Source organism: Saccostrea echinata, unplaced genomic scaffold (assembly GCF_033153115.1).
Source record: "Saccostrea echinata isolate AGI-Se365-2 ecotype Australia unplaced genomic scaffold, CSIRO_AGI_Sech_v1 ptg000010l, whole genome shotgun sequence".
Taxonomy (NCBI): Eukaryota; Metazoa; Mollusca; class Bivalvia; order Ostreida; family Ostreidae; genus Saccostrea; species Saccostrea echinata.
Window position 1 is genome coordinate 12,032,929 of NW_026889759.1, and position 14,167 is coordinate 12,047,095.

A 14,167-nucleotide genomic window follows, 5' to 3' on the forward strand; every position below is an offset into this window, starting at 1 on the left:
GACGTCACAGGGTCACATGATCGCTATCTAACTTAGATTTTTAAATCAGGGGTTTTCATTTGAGTCAATAATTGATTAATTACCGTGGTTTATCCGCAATAAAAACACAAAATTAATAAACTGTGGTCATAATGAACGTTTTATGCTTTTAATTTCAAATAATTTAGAAACATGCGATAAGTCCTTTAAGCATCAAGGTAGGAAGTGACCAATGTAAAATGAGCTGTTCGAGAGATGCCACTGCGGACATCTGAGGTTGCAAATGATTATTCCTGAATGAAAACTCTGTAAATTACAAAAACATATGGTGAATTCTTGCGTTGATTTATGCTGTTCGTTGTCGGTACAAAAATTTCTTTTTTCCGGTGTGAAACAGCAAAAGCGATATAATTTATAAATATAACGTACATATATACTGCGAGTAAAAACAGTATTAGGAGTCTATTATCTGATGATTACCAAAGACCTTAATATATTTAAAACAAATGCCTTATTTATTTTTTATGTTTTATTCGAGTTGGCAGGTATTGTCCACAGTGGTCTACACAACAGTGGGGCAGCCGGCAAACTGGCACATCCCCCAACATCAACAATTAAGTTGTGCCCTCCCTGACGGGAAAAGTAGCACGCTGGGTTGACCTCAATCGTGCTACGGACACATTTCAAAACAAATTATCTTTAATTATATTAATTATAATTAATTATATCAATTAAATTACATAATTTTGCTTTAGATTTACTCTATATGAGATATAATTTTCAAAGTCAACATCACATATATCAACATCAACCATCACATATATCAACATCAACCACAACAAGTCAAGAATATAAATAGTTCAATGGTTAAATTGAAGGTGACGATTTCGCCACATGGGCACCGCAGGTGCCCACCGCCACCTGGTGGGGTTAGGCAGCTTCAATTTAACCACCCACCGTGGACCCCTAGCCCACTCAAAACCCTCAGCACACCACCCACTGTGAATACCACTTTCTCATTGTCTGCACTACTCACTGTATCTTCAATAAAAGATTAAATCAATTCTTTATCAGCCATCCCTGCTGTATTAAGATAAATGATCTGGTTTCCCTACAAATTAAGTGTGCCTGAAAACACCCCACCCCCTCCCTGGAATCTAGTACAAGTTTTTGTTTATTCTGCTTAGGGTCTTTTTATTACCCTGATATTTTTAGCAACAACAGGTTATTTTTTCTGAGGCATGAATAAGAACTAGACTAGTCTGGTGTAAGAAAATATGTAAATAATATCAATCTCTAATCCCCACTTACCCTATTCTTGTATTTTATTTATTTGTTTATTCATTTATTTTATTTATTTATTTATTTTAAGTAATTTGAAAAGTTCTAAACTACTTTCCAGCTGAGATTGCAAAACAAGTAATAAAAAAGCACAAATCCTCTTTAACCCCCCCCCCCTTTTCACATCTGCATATGGCTGCAGTTCCTGCATTGTTGACAATGTTGCAATGCCAAAAATTTAAGTGTTATCACATTCCCACTTTGTAAATTAGAGAACAGATTAAGAGATACCTATCTCCCTGCTATCTTTATTACCTAATCTGGAAAACCATTTTTGCTCAACAGAAGCTGCTCTGGTTCTAAAGGAATGAGGTCATACCACTTATTTTGAAACCAAGCTCTGCTTACTAATTACCTTCCAACCCAAGAGACACAATGGCGGACCATGAAATGTTTCCAAAGTATTTGTAGATGTATATGTACTGCATCAGATATGAAGTACCTATATGACTAAATTCTATATTCCAGACCCTTGCCCAGCTGATGCTCTCTCAAAATCTGCAACTTGTCACCTTAAACTTCTTACTCCAGGAATATTGAAACTGTAACATTAATTCAGAATGGGCTACCTCCATCCCTCACCCCAAGGCAAAAATATGGTTAAGACTAGGATGGGAAAAAAAATATATGGACTTCAAATCTGTTTTAAAAGTTGTAAATATGCGTAATTATATGAAGGCCAGCATACAAATTTTTGTCCAAGTATGAGCTAAGGCAATGGCAACCTATCCTTTATTTAATACCCTAAAATGCTGGGGAAGTTTTGCTAAAATGAATCTTTAACTCCTTCAGATTTGCATTTGTACCCACCAGCTGATACATAGATGTAAACTATATTAATTTAATATGCATTGACGATGCATCTGAATCACCTTTGACATTAATATATAAACATAATTATAAAAGCACATGCATGCTAATTGCTTAGTTGAGGGGTGTACACCAATGACATATATGTAATTGGCAATTGAGTTTGAACTGACATTTTCAATGGAGAAATGCCCACTAGATATATGCATGATATTGTGTCAGCAGTTTTTGTGGAATTGCTGTCTTTAACAAACCGGTAGCCTCATTTCTGAGAACAACATACAAAACATTGCAGGAAAAGGATCAGATTCTATTCAATTCAGGTCTATGGAACAATATATGTCTAACCCCCCTCCCCCTTCAACCCCAAGAATTTGCATCTGCTTGCATAGCAGATTAATAGTAAATCTTGTCTTGCTGTTTTTTATGTTTTATATTTCATGATGAATAAAACCAGTTTCCCAAACATATCACCTTTTGTGAGTTTAAGAACCATGAATTAAAATTTGAACTAAAGCAATTTTTTCCTGAGTTAAATTACAAATCTTTTTATTTTCATTTTCCCACTTTGAGACACAACAGAAACCATCAATGACCAAAAATTAGGCCCCAGTTTTACATAATGTTTTATTATAGCCTTTTCCCTCCCTAACTGCTTGACCGTTGATCAATGCTCCTTCCCAACCAAAAAACAAAAGATTCACATCCACAGCCCTTTCCCAATATGCCTGCATTGACTGTAACAATTTAGGATCTTTATAATCTATTCATTTGTCAAAACTAAGTTACTCGCGTAAAATTGTAAAAGGTCAGGAAATTTAAGTTGCATAATCATATTTCAAGGTTAACTAACCCTCTGATAAGACAGATAACTCAATGAATTAAATGTGCATATTTCTAACAAACTTGTCAAGTAAAAATGTCTTTTGTGACAATTGTATCCTGAAGCTATGCTAAAATCATCTGCATTTCATTTTACCTATTTATTTATTTATTTATTTAGACTTGTATTTGTAGAATTGTATTTATATTTGAACCTAAAAGGCCCTTGTGTGCCTAAAAATATCAAATAAAACCAGAAGCTTTTATTACATTGAAAGAAAACTCCCTTGATGAGATTAGTTCCTACATGTAAAATCAAACACTTTCCCAAACCTAAACAAGAAATATTCTATATAATGTGATAATAATATAAGTTTATTTGAGTTTTTGAGGTTAACTTGAGAAGGTACAAAACTTTTACTTAACACAACTCTATAAATTTATGTATCATACCCAAGGGGCTTTAGGGGGCAGGAGAGAGAGGACAATAAACGTGTTATCATTAAACCTTCACTCAATTAAAGTACAGGCTCTGTTGGAGAAGTTCATGATTATGCAAGGTGGACACAGTTTTGAAAATGACCCAATAGCCCGCACCTCCTTGATTTCCTTTATAATCTTAAAACTGAACCAATGAGCAGACACAGAATATATATCTAAGGCCAAAGTTTTTATTTTTTTATTTTTTATTTTTTTTTTTGGTTTACGATTTTCTGTCTCAAAAAAATGTATTGGGTGATCGAAAAATAAAAATAAAAATAATTTAGGATTCAACAGCTTCATTTTAAAATACCAGCAATGTTTATTCTAATAAAAATAATACACGTCAATAGTACTTTTAAGTTTTATTGTCTAGATCACATAACTCTTTTTATATAATTTTGATTCATTTCTAACTTTAGACTGAATGTCATTTTCATTTACATATAGTTTTGATTTTTTTTTCAATCAGTGCTTGGTTCATGATGTTCAACTTCTCTATGTGCTCTTCAGTGATATGTGATGTGTTATAAACCTCGGTATCCCCACAAACTAAAAATAATGGTCCAAATTTAAGTTAAATTTAGATTGAAGAAAAATACAATTTAATTGTTTAACAATATCAAAAGTAATTGACGTTGAAATAAAGGTTATAATAGTTTGATCATGCAGCTATCAAATTTAATGTTCAACCTGAAGCACAAAAGCCTAATAATTTCTCAATCAAGTCCTTCTTTAAATTTTTGTTATATACCTGCACAGTAGGCAATGCTCATTATTTACTTAGTAATTCAAAGGGCTTTGATCTCAATTAAGTATGAAATTTGCAGAGATTTGTATATTGAATTTACTTCTATAAATTAACAAATGTTTTATACACATTTGAATTTATCCAGTGAAATACCGGTCAACGTTACTTCAACTAAGATGTATCTCTCAACACTAAATTGGCCTAACTATTATCCATGGATTTATCAACCTATTTTGGGAAACACCATTTTTGGGGAATTGGGAATAAATTATCAGCTATTTGATGAAATTGGAAAAAAATTTAAAATGTTACTTAAATCCTGTATTCAGGGGTAATTCATTTAACATTTCAGCATGAACTCTAATTTGGGCAACCAAACGACAATTAAATATGATCCATCTTCATCATACAAGATCAATTATGAATAATAGACTAATAAAAGTAAATTGGACTTCAATGAGTGTAAAGCATTTATACAACATAGGGTAGTACATGTGTGTATGAGATTTGAATTTAGGTCATATAGTTTCTGTTTCTGGAGATTATAAACCTCCTGCAAAAAATTATACTAGGTACACATTTTCTAAAAGTCCTCTTTTAATGTTTATTAATGCATTGAAAATGTATTTGTCTATCTAAAATAATGCCTTAAGTCCTTACCATTAACTCGCAGATCAATTGAATAGGTGGAAATAACTTAATAAATCTATATAATTACACAACATCATCATTTTTAGAAAACGGAGGAAATTCGAATTAAAAGTTGGCGATGTTTTTACAGTGTTTTTAAACATGTTTTATGACTGTAGCTTTGCTAAATGAGTTAAATAGATGAAAATTACAGACAGTCAGACAATTTTACTTTGTGTTTTTTCAAGATAATTAAAAATTAAAGCATTGTTCACCAATTGGCAAAAAAATACTGCCAAATTGGGGAAAACTGAACTCATTTTCAATTGGGAATGGGGCCGAATTTTGGCCCCTGAGAAGGCACTGATAAATCCCTGTTATCTATAGGTGTAACTGTGTCTGCTAGGTCGATCAGGGTTGGGCATACACTCTCCCAATATTACGGTATGAATTTAGCCAATTGAGACATTGCAATTGGAGAAAGGGATCATGCATCCAAGATTTTATTCACTTTCCCATGCAGAAAAAGTTCTTCAAGTGTGTGTCATTGCTTTCAGTGAGGAATTACCCTGTTACATGACAGAACTGCCATTTTTGGTTTGCACATGTGTTTATTTACGGTCACCTAAATGTTTGTAAAGGTCTCATATATTTATAAGCGCTTATTCGACTAAGATGCATACTAAAATTTAAAACCCACCAGTTCAGCTGAGAAAAATCCGGAAAAATATTTTCATGATTGGTGAAAATTAGGGTCGGCGGAATCGTAAACCAAAAGAGAAAAACTTTTGCCTAACGTGTCCATCTTAATTAATCTGAACCCATTTGATATCCCGGCATGCAAAACAGTAGCTAGCCCTGATAGAATTTTAGTTACTTATTAAAAATATGGGGAATCCTATCTACCCTAACTGGTGAACAATTGTGTTTCAAATTGTGATGCCCTTCTATTATCGGTCTGGTGGAGGCCGAAATTGTCCTCCTTGCCAACCCCTATAGGAGAAGTGATACCCTGATAGGTGAGGATGCTGCTGGCTCAAATTTGACTGTATTGTGGATTTGGACAATGTACAATTCGACTTAGGGTGCTCATGCCCACATTTTAAATAGCCTGAATTGCTCATTGTAATGCTTCCATCCAACTGATATTTATGTCTCTAATATTAATATTAAGTCATCATTCATGCATTCATTTTTACCTACCTAGAGTTTTGCCACTACATGTGACAATAGTAAATGTGTTGTACAATTTAATACACATCTACCTCATGTTTTATTCATATACATATTATAATGCATTATTGTAATACAACATTGTAAAGCACAACAACTTGCTCTGCATGTATTTTACTTTACATGATTTTATATTACAATTAATTACTGCATTTCCATAGAAATGTGTCTTTTTCATGCCTCTCGGGGAGGGGGGGGGGGGGTTGATTGGAAATAAACTATTATGTATATATACACTTAAAATTAAATACAGCACTTCCATTTGTAAATTCAGCTAAATAACATTTGGATGCACTGCAATAGATTTACTGTATTTTAATTAATTTCAACCTGTATTTATTTACTTACTGCTTTAAAGGTACAGGGTAGCACTATCCTTGTACAATAACCTTTTTTTTGGTCACTAAATGTTTTCAAGTACTAAACTGATAAATATATATAACAAATCTATGTTACAGAAGCCACTGTGAGAATAATATGGACATTTCTCAAAATATATGGCCAAGGGACATTTAAGTATCTAAATATCCGGGATTCATAAAACTTCTTAGCATATTCTTAAGTTTAAAAAATCACTTAAGTTATATATTTTATACTTAAGTCCCTAAGTATTACTTAAATTTGGTAGAAATACTTAAGTGTAATTCATAAACATATTTAGTGCTTAAGTATTGACATAAAGTTAAGTGTCCTCAGGAGGTGTCTTAGGTAGATAAGAAATACTTAAGTTTTCTTTATCAAAATAAAAATAATGTTTTACAGAAGACATTTTAATATTTCAGTAAGAAACCATGCTATATTACATCCAACTAGAAAATTGTATGCGTTGCTAGGGTGACCTAACTTAAGTGCTTTAATTTTCTCAGAATTAAACTTAGCTAAGAATTGCACTTAGAATTCATGTGAATATGACTTAAGAATTTTTTCTTAGCTAAAAATTTATTTTATACTTAAGTGTGAAACTTAGCACAAATCTAAGTATGTTTATGAATCCCAGCCCAGATACGTTTTTGACCTTGAAGAAGGGTACTCGAATAAATTTGAAGTTTATAATAATAATAATTTTCACGCTGGCTCTCTTTTCACGATTATTCAACTAAATAACATTTTCTTTATTCAAAATCTGTTGGTGAAATTGGTTATTGCCATTGTTATCCCTTGTAACATGTGCCAGTACAACGGAAGGACGGTGTGGGAAATCGATCTGTTTCCATCCAATCAAATATTCGCCATCGAGAGATATAAATGTCAATAAAATAATTAATGCTACTTATTTTGACTGAAAATTAACTTTAAAAAACAGAAATTGTGATAGACTATTTCAAAATACAAAAATGAAATCAGATACTTTCCTCACCCACCTTTCACTTTCATTGATGCATAGAAAAGGGGAGATAATCCGGAAACATAGTGACTAAGTACCGACACTGTATGGGTGGATAACAAAATTCCGACTTTACTAAATCATCAGTTTCTCGCAAAATAAGAGGCGAATAATGACATTAATAACAGGGTAGAGCTTTGATAACGACGCATATTGTGAGATGAGCTCAAATATGCAGTATTATACATAGTACATTTATTCAGGGTATTTATATTCCCCATCTTTCTGCACGACTCACACTTCGGGTTGCTTTAATTGAAATGGATATTACATGTACAAATAGCGTAAACAAAGTTTTGTCAGAGTTTTAGAGGATATTTTATTTTTCACAGCCGACACTGAACCACTGGTATGTGAAGATAACCAGTTCAAATGTCTGAGACGATGTGTCCCGGAAAGCTGGAAATGTGATGGAGACTATGATTGTATCGACGAAGATGACAAATCAGACGAAGAAAATTGTCGTGAGTGTACTGGTTATGGAAGATTATAAATCGGTAAACTCCCTTGCTCATCCATTCATCGGATGATGACGGCAAAGTGATTTAAAACAAAAAATCAACTTACCATAACATATTTTTCAATTATATCAGTTCATACTGTTTATACATTCTAGTTAAAGTTTCAGTATTTTTATAAACAGAACTTCATTTGAAAACAGAAAATATTACTACATCCTAAGAGACTTTTTAAAATATATAATTAAAGGAAATGATAATTTTTTTTATCCTTCAGACTTGTGTCAGGGATATAAATGATTAGATATAAACCTTGATTGAATTTCTTCTCTTGTATATGTGGAAAAAATGGATTTTTATACCCCCGTATCGAAGATTCGGGGGTATATAGTTTTTGCCCTGTCTGTCTGTCTGCAAAAACATTAACATTGCTCATAACTTTTGATTGGTTGGAACTATGGCTTTCATATTTCACATGTGTATTCCTTGTGACATGACCTTTCTTTGAGTACCACCACTTTTGACCTTGACCTTGGAGTTTGACCCAGTTTTACAAAATTTTCCAAACTTTAACATTGGTCATAACTTTTGAACAGTTGGTGCTAGGGCTTTCATACATCACATGTGTAATTCTTTTACTATTTGACCTTGATGTTTGACTAACTTTTGAAAAACTTTAACCTTTTCCATATCTTTTCAATGGTTGCTGCTAGGGCTTTCAAATTTCACTGGAATATTCCTAGGGACAAGACCTTACTTTGGATACCAACATACTTAATTTGCATTTGAGAAAGTCTAATCTTCCTCTACATAAGTTGTCATACGGGGGTATCAGTGTTTCACAAACACATCTTGTTGATTGTTATTTTACATTAATTGTCTCAATTCTGGTTTGAACAATTTTAATATGAAAGGCACATGACACTATAAATTCCCCCAAAATTACCTTTTTTGTCCATGTAGTCAATTTTTCAAATCTAAGCCAAAAATAGAATTTTGATATATAAGTTGTCTTACAAAAATACTAGATACTGAAGTGATCCTATTTTACCTTGTCTCGTTGCACTCCTGACATCTCATATGTTTCTCATTAATCATTGTTTTAAAAATTATATACGCATTTACTTATTCAAAGTTTGTAGAGCAGTTGTCGTTTTGATTTTTTTTAAATCATATACATCTTCCATATATGAGTATTTGCTTATATAATATATATTTGAAAATAGATGTATATGTTTAGTGATAAAAGCTATTATGTGAATTAACTGTTAAATGTCCAAAAATGACTGTAATTTGTTATAGACATAATGATTTCAATAACAAATAGTAACAAACATTTTTTGCAATTTATTTTTAAGCTAAGAGAGATTAAGTTCATTGATAATTATAAAACAGTTTTATCGCACGCACTCCTGACTGTAGTAATATTTAAAATTAAAACCATAGAACAAAAAATCAAAAAGTTTTGTCATCAAATTGCAACGAAATTGTACAATATATGTAGTCCCAATACTTCAGAGTTAAAATGCATAAAATTGTTTAAATTTGACTTTATATCTTAAATTATTCCCTATTAATGTCACAAAACTAGCTAAAAATATATTTATTTATAAGACAAAAGTATATTTCATAGGAAATTTCACTTCATTTGATAAACACTGTAAGCAATTGATGTCAACCAAAAATATTGTACTCATCATTTTTTTCCCCCATATATTTATTCGTATTTTATCATCCATAATTCTAACATTTTTGTTGCACTCCTGACCAAGAGCACGCGGGCCTTCAAAGTAGAATTGTGAAGCATAAAATACTGTTTTTTCCAGTGAAATTGTGGTGGAATTGTTTGATTTTTCTAACAATTTTTCATTGTTTTTCTTTTTTAATTTCATAAAAAAATTAAAATAAATAAAATTAAAAAAACACATCTGGATTGATAAAATTGAAAAAGAGGCAAATTTCAATAATAAAACGGTCAATAATTTAATGCTATTCTTCAAATAGGTCGTTATTGATCAAAGAATACTTATTAGTATAAATAGAAGTTATTTCATCGTTGAACTTGGATCTTTATTTAAAAAAAAAAGTGCTGCACTTCTGGCCGTAAAAATATGGATCTGAATCACAGACAGATCCTGTAATCAATAGATTTAGTAAAATGCTATTTGTGTCTCTATTTTCCAAAAAAGAAAGCAAAGAATCATACACTGATTAAAGATTTTCCATGCTGAGGAGCAAAACATCAAATATTGCATTCCTGATGTAAATGGTATATGCACAGATACTTGACTCTCATTTATGCTGTTTGTGATTCAAACAACATTTTTAACTTTTAAATGGTATTTCAGTTACTGTTTTACACTTTGAAAATTCTTTTTTGGTTTGATTATGATACAGATTTTTAAAATCAATGTTTTTGACAACATTAGTTTTTTTCTTTTGCACTCCTGACATGATCTAACATTCTTTTCAACAGCAGCCATGACCATAACTTGATCACACAGTTACTACATTCTAAATCTAAATTTATTCACATAGCCTGCATTTTTAGTAGAGGTTGATTAATATGTGTCCTATCATTTTTAAAAAAAAATATTTTAGTCATTCAGACCAGTATGATTCGTTCTGTATTATACTGTTAGTAAGAGTCACTTTTTGGTACCTCGAAAATCCTCGTAGACAAAGGTTTTTAGTTTAAGAAGGTCATCGGAGCACTTTTTTGGTTCGTTTATGTTTCCCATTTGCTGCAATTTCAAAATGCTGTAAAATTGTTAATTATCTTAAGCCAAAGGATTTCCAGTTAAACAAGCAACATAATAATCTGTTATTTAACTTTTTAGATTAAAATTGAAATTTTAAGTGTTGGATCAGAAATTACTTTGAATTATATGAAAGTATTCAAAATCTATTTTTAGACTATTGATAAAATTATAGAGTTGTCTTTCTTTACTATTTGGTATTTCTTTAAAAAATACATGTATTGAAATGGTGAGAATTCATCATAAGCTGTCATGTAATGTACAAAACAAACTTTGCTTTGCTAGGAAATATATAACCATTGAAATCGCATATGATTTATTGTTTGACAAGCATGATTGTTAGTGCGTTCGAACATATGCATGATCACAATGCCCAAAGTTATTTCCCTTTGCGTGGTCAATCTAGGGTAAATCGGCGTACCTACTGTTTTCCCTCTATAACATCACGAACTTGGCATACAAATTAAATATGTATATATACTAGTATGTTGATTATGTTTTTCTGTGTTGCACCAACTATGGCAATACAGGAACTGTTCAAAGTTGTCTGGAAGCGTTTGAAGGTGAAAAATATTTACAGGTAAGTTACAACGGATATAGAGAGAAAAATAACCGTTACGCCGACAAAGAGTGATACCTCTTATGAATGTGAAAGTCGTCTATATGATTTCTGGTTGGCACAAAGACAACAGTGCATAGTAACAAATATATATATTCTAGGTAAAAAGACGAACTTGATTACCTTAATTGCTGTCAGAGGTTCCTGCATGGTATTATCCTAGACTTCCACTTAAGTTCTTCAACTTTCTTCGTTAACATCCAAAACTTCTAATCGAAGAGTCGTAGAAACATGAAAGCATGGATGTGAAGGAACTTTGATCATGGAAGTAAATCAGAGATCTTGCAGAAACTTTCTGCAACATTTGATTGTCATTGTTCCGGGTACATCTAGAAATTATGACCTTTAACGTCAAGAACAACAACTTCGGTAACCGTTAAATTTCTGAACATGATTTTTTTTTTTTTTTTTTGATAAACAGATTAAGGAAAATAAACCTTTTTCAGGGAATTTCTTCAGATGTTATTTGTGACATTTATTTCCTTTAATTTTGCTGTCATGCATTCTTCTTTTTTGCATGTGAAATTTATTTCAATTTTATTTAGAACTAAATAATCTTGAAAAATAAATTTCGATTCAAGTCCAAAAAATATTTCTGAATCTAAAGAATCCATAGTTTGCAAGTCCTTTTAAGACACCGAAAATACCGTCTACCCTACATATTACACTTTACCCTGAGTAGAGGGTAAATATGGCCTCTATACACCCTTCCTATATGCATTTAAAGGCAAATAAATATCTTTCCAGACCCTCTCCATTCCATCTGTGCCCTAAAATCAACCTTTTCACCCCGTATACATCCCCAAAATCTTTTAAAAAAAATCCTCTATTTTTAAAAATGGCACTAAGGGGTAAAATTAGTAACTGATATATGGGTAAAATTAATATATTTTGAAACACTTTTGCTTTCTGACATCAAATCAAGGGTCTAAAAGTAAATTAGAAATCGTAGTTTCAAACATTTAAATTCTTTTTTTTTTTTTTACTTTATTCGTTTATTTCCTATTAAATATTTTATTTTAAATGCATTATTATTATTGATTACATAGGATATTCAAATACTCCCCCCCCTCCCACCAATATCCCCGGAAAAAAATTGAAAGGCCTCTAATTGTTCCCTGAAGAATGAAGTTCATAGTTTAATTTTTAATCTTAAAAACTTTAGGATCCTTTCCTCAAAGTTTCTGACATTGATTGCCTTGCATTACTCTTCTTTGATTGACTTCAATCCATATCTACCCTGGAGAAAATCCACGGAATTTCTTACCATGATATGGAGTCAAAATTATGAATTTTTCAGCGTTAGTTCCACTAGATCTCAGTATAAAATGTTTCAATCCGCAGATAATAACTGGCTGTTTAAGTATGTTTAATATAATTTCATCCTCGAAACCTTATATAAGCGCTTGATTATTTTATGATTTGGGGGGGGGGGGTTAGGAAAAAAAAAAAGGAAAGAATTGTTTTGGTTGCAAATAAGATCATATCTGAGCTTCAAATTTGCTGTTAGTGAATGAATAACATAGAAATCTAATAAAAATGTCAAGACGTCATTTTAGTTTTTTAATAAACAAATATTTATGGATATGAAACACATAATTTGTTGATAGTTTATGAATATTCAAGAAACTTTTACATATAGGAAAAGGAAAATCAGGCAATCATATTTTATAGAGAAATTTAAATGAAATTTGGTAATTTAAGAAAAAATGCTAATTTTCAAATTTGTACGAAATCTTCCTTAATAAGTTCAATTAATTTGTAAACATATTATGGGCAAGCAATCTAGTATTTTTGTGAAATTGTTAAATATTTCCATTTAATATAATTCCAGTCGGAATCAGTTTAATTTAGATCGGGACAGGCAAAATTTTTAAATGATAATTTTTTTTCTTCAATTCACAATTTTGTTTCTATTTCTTTTTTTGAAATCTACTAAATCTCTATTTCATGCACAAGTATCAGATGCATCTTGTGTAAAAAAAAAAAATCTCAGATTGGCAAGCATGTGCTCTATTTTACCTGAAGTGAAAGGTATCTCAAATTTTATAAAATCCCATCAGAATGGAGGGATTTTATCACCCTTTTGTGTACGATTCGAAGCAAAATTAATACTGGTTTTAAAACAAGCATCGTGTAAAGTTCCTAATTGCAAATAATCACAATTTCAACTGTGTATTGATTTTTAGATCAAAAAAGGGGCCATATTTGGCATTTACAATACCTTGTCTTTTTCCATTTTCTATGAAAAAATGAATAAATAGAATTAAGAGCTTATAATAATTGGTCTTTCAATGATGAAATCATATTTCAGAGACACTTTAAACATCCAGTAAATAAAAGTTTGATGTGGCATACATGAACATCCTTTATCCCATACATGAATTACATGTAGTTATTAAATAAATAATTACAATGTACAGCATTCCTACATAAACAATTACATACCTAATTTTCCTATTAATGGCGAACTCTTTAAATACAAATTAGGTAGGAAGTGACCAATGTAAAATGAGCTGTTCGAGAGATTCCACTGCGGACATCTGAGGTTGCAAATGATTATTCCTGAATGAAAACTCTGTAAATTACAAAAACATATGGTGAATTCTTGCGTTGATTTATGCTGTTCGTTGTCGGTACAAAAATTTCTTTTTTCCGATGTGAAACAGCAAAAGCGATATAATTTATAAATATAACGTACATATATACTGCGAGTAAAAACAGTATTAGGAGTCTATCACAGGACGAAAGACCATCTTTAAGCAATCGCTTAATGGTGGCTTAATGGTAGCTTAATGGTGGCTTATAGCAGTTAATTCCTTTAAGCCACCATTAAGCCACCATTAAGCTGCAGCTTCTAGGTGCTTAATGTCCAAACTTCATTAAGCTACCATTAAGCCA

At 31.4% G+C, this 14,167-nt stretch overlaps 1 protein-coding gene across 2 annotated transcripts in view; it reads left to right on the plus strand.

Moving 5' to 3' along the window:
• LOC133184407 (low-density lipoprotein receptor 1-like) overlaps positions 1-14,167 on the plus strand; it is a 129,850-nt gene that overhangs the window by 25,574 nt on the left and 90,109 nt on the right. For both annotated transcript variants that reach the window (XM_061319474.1, XM_061319472.1), the window contains exon 2: positions 7,763-7,894. In XM_061319474.1, coding sequence (XP_061175458.1) covers positions 7,763-7,894 — 132 coding nt within the window. The remainder of the gene's footprint in view (positions 1-7,762; positions 7,895-14,167) is intronic.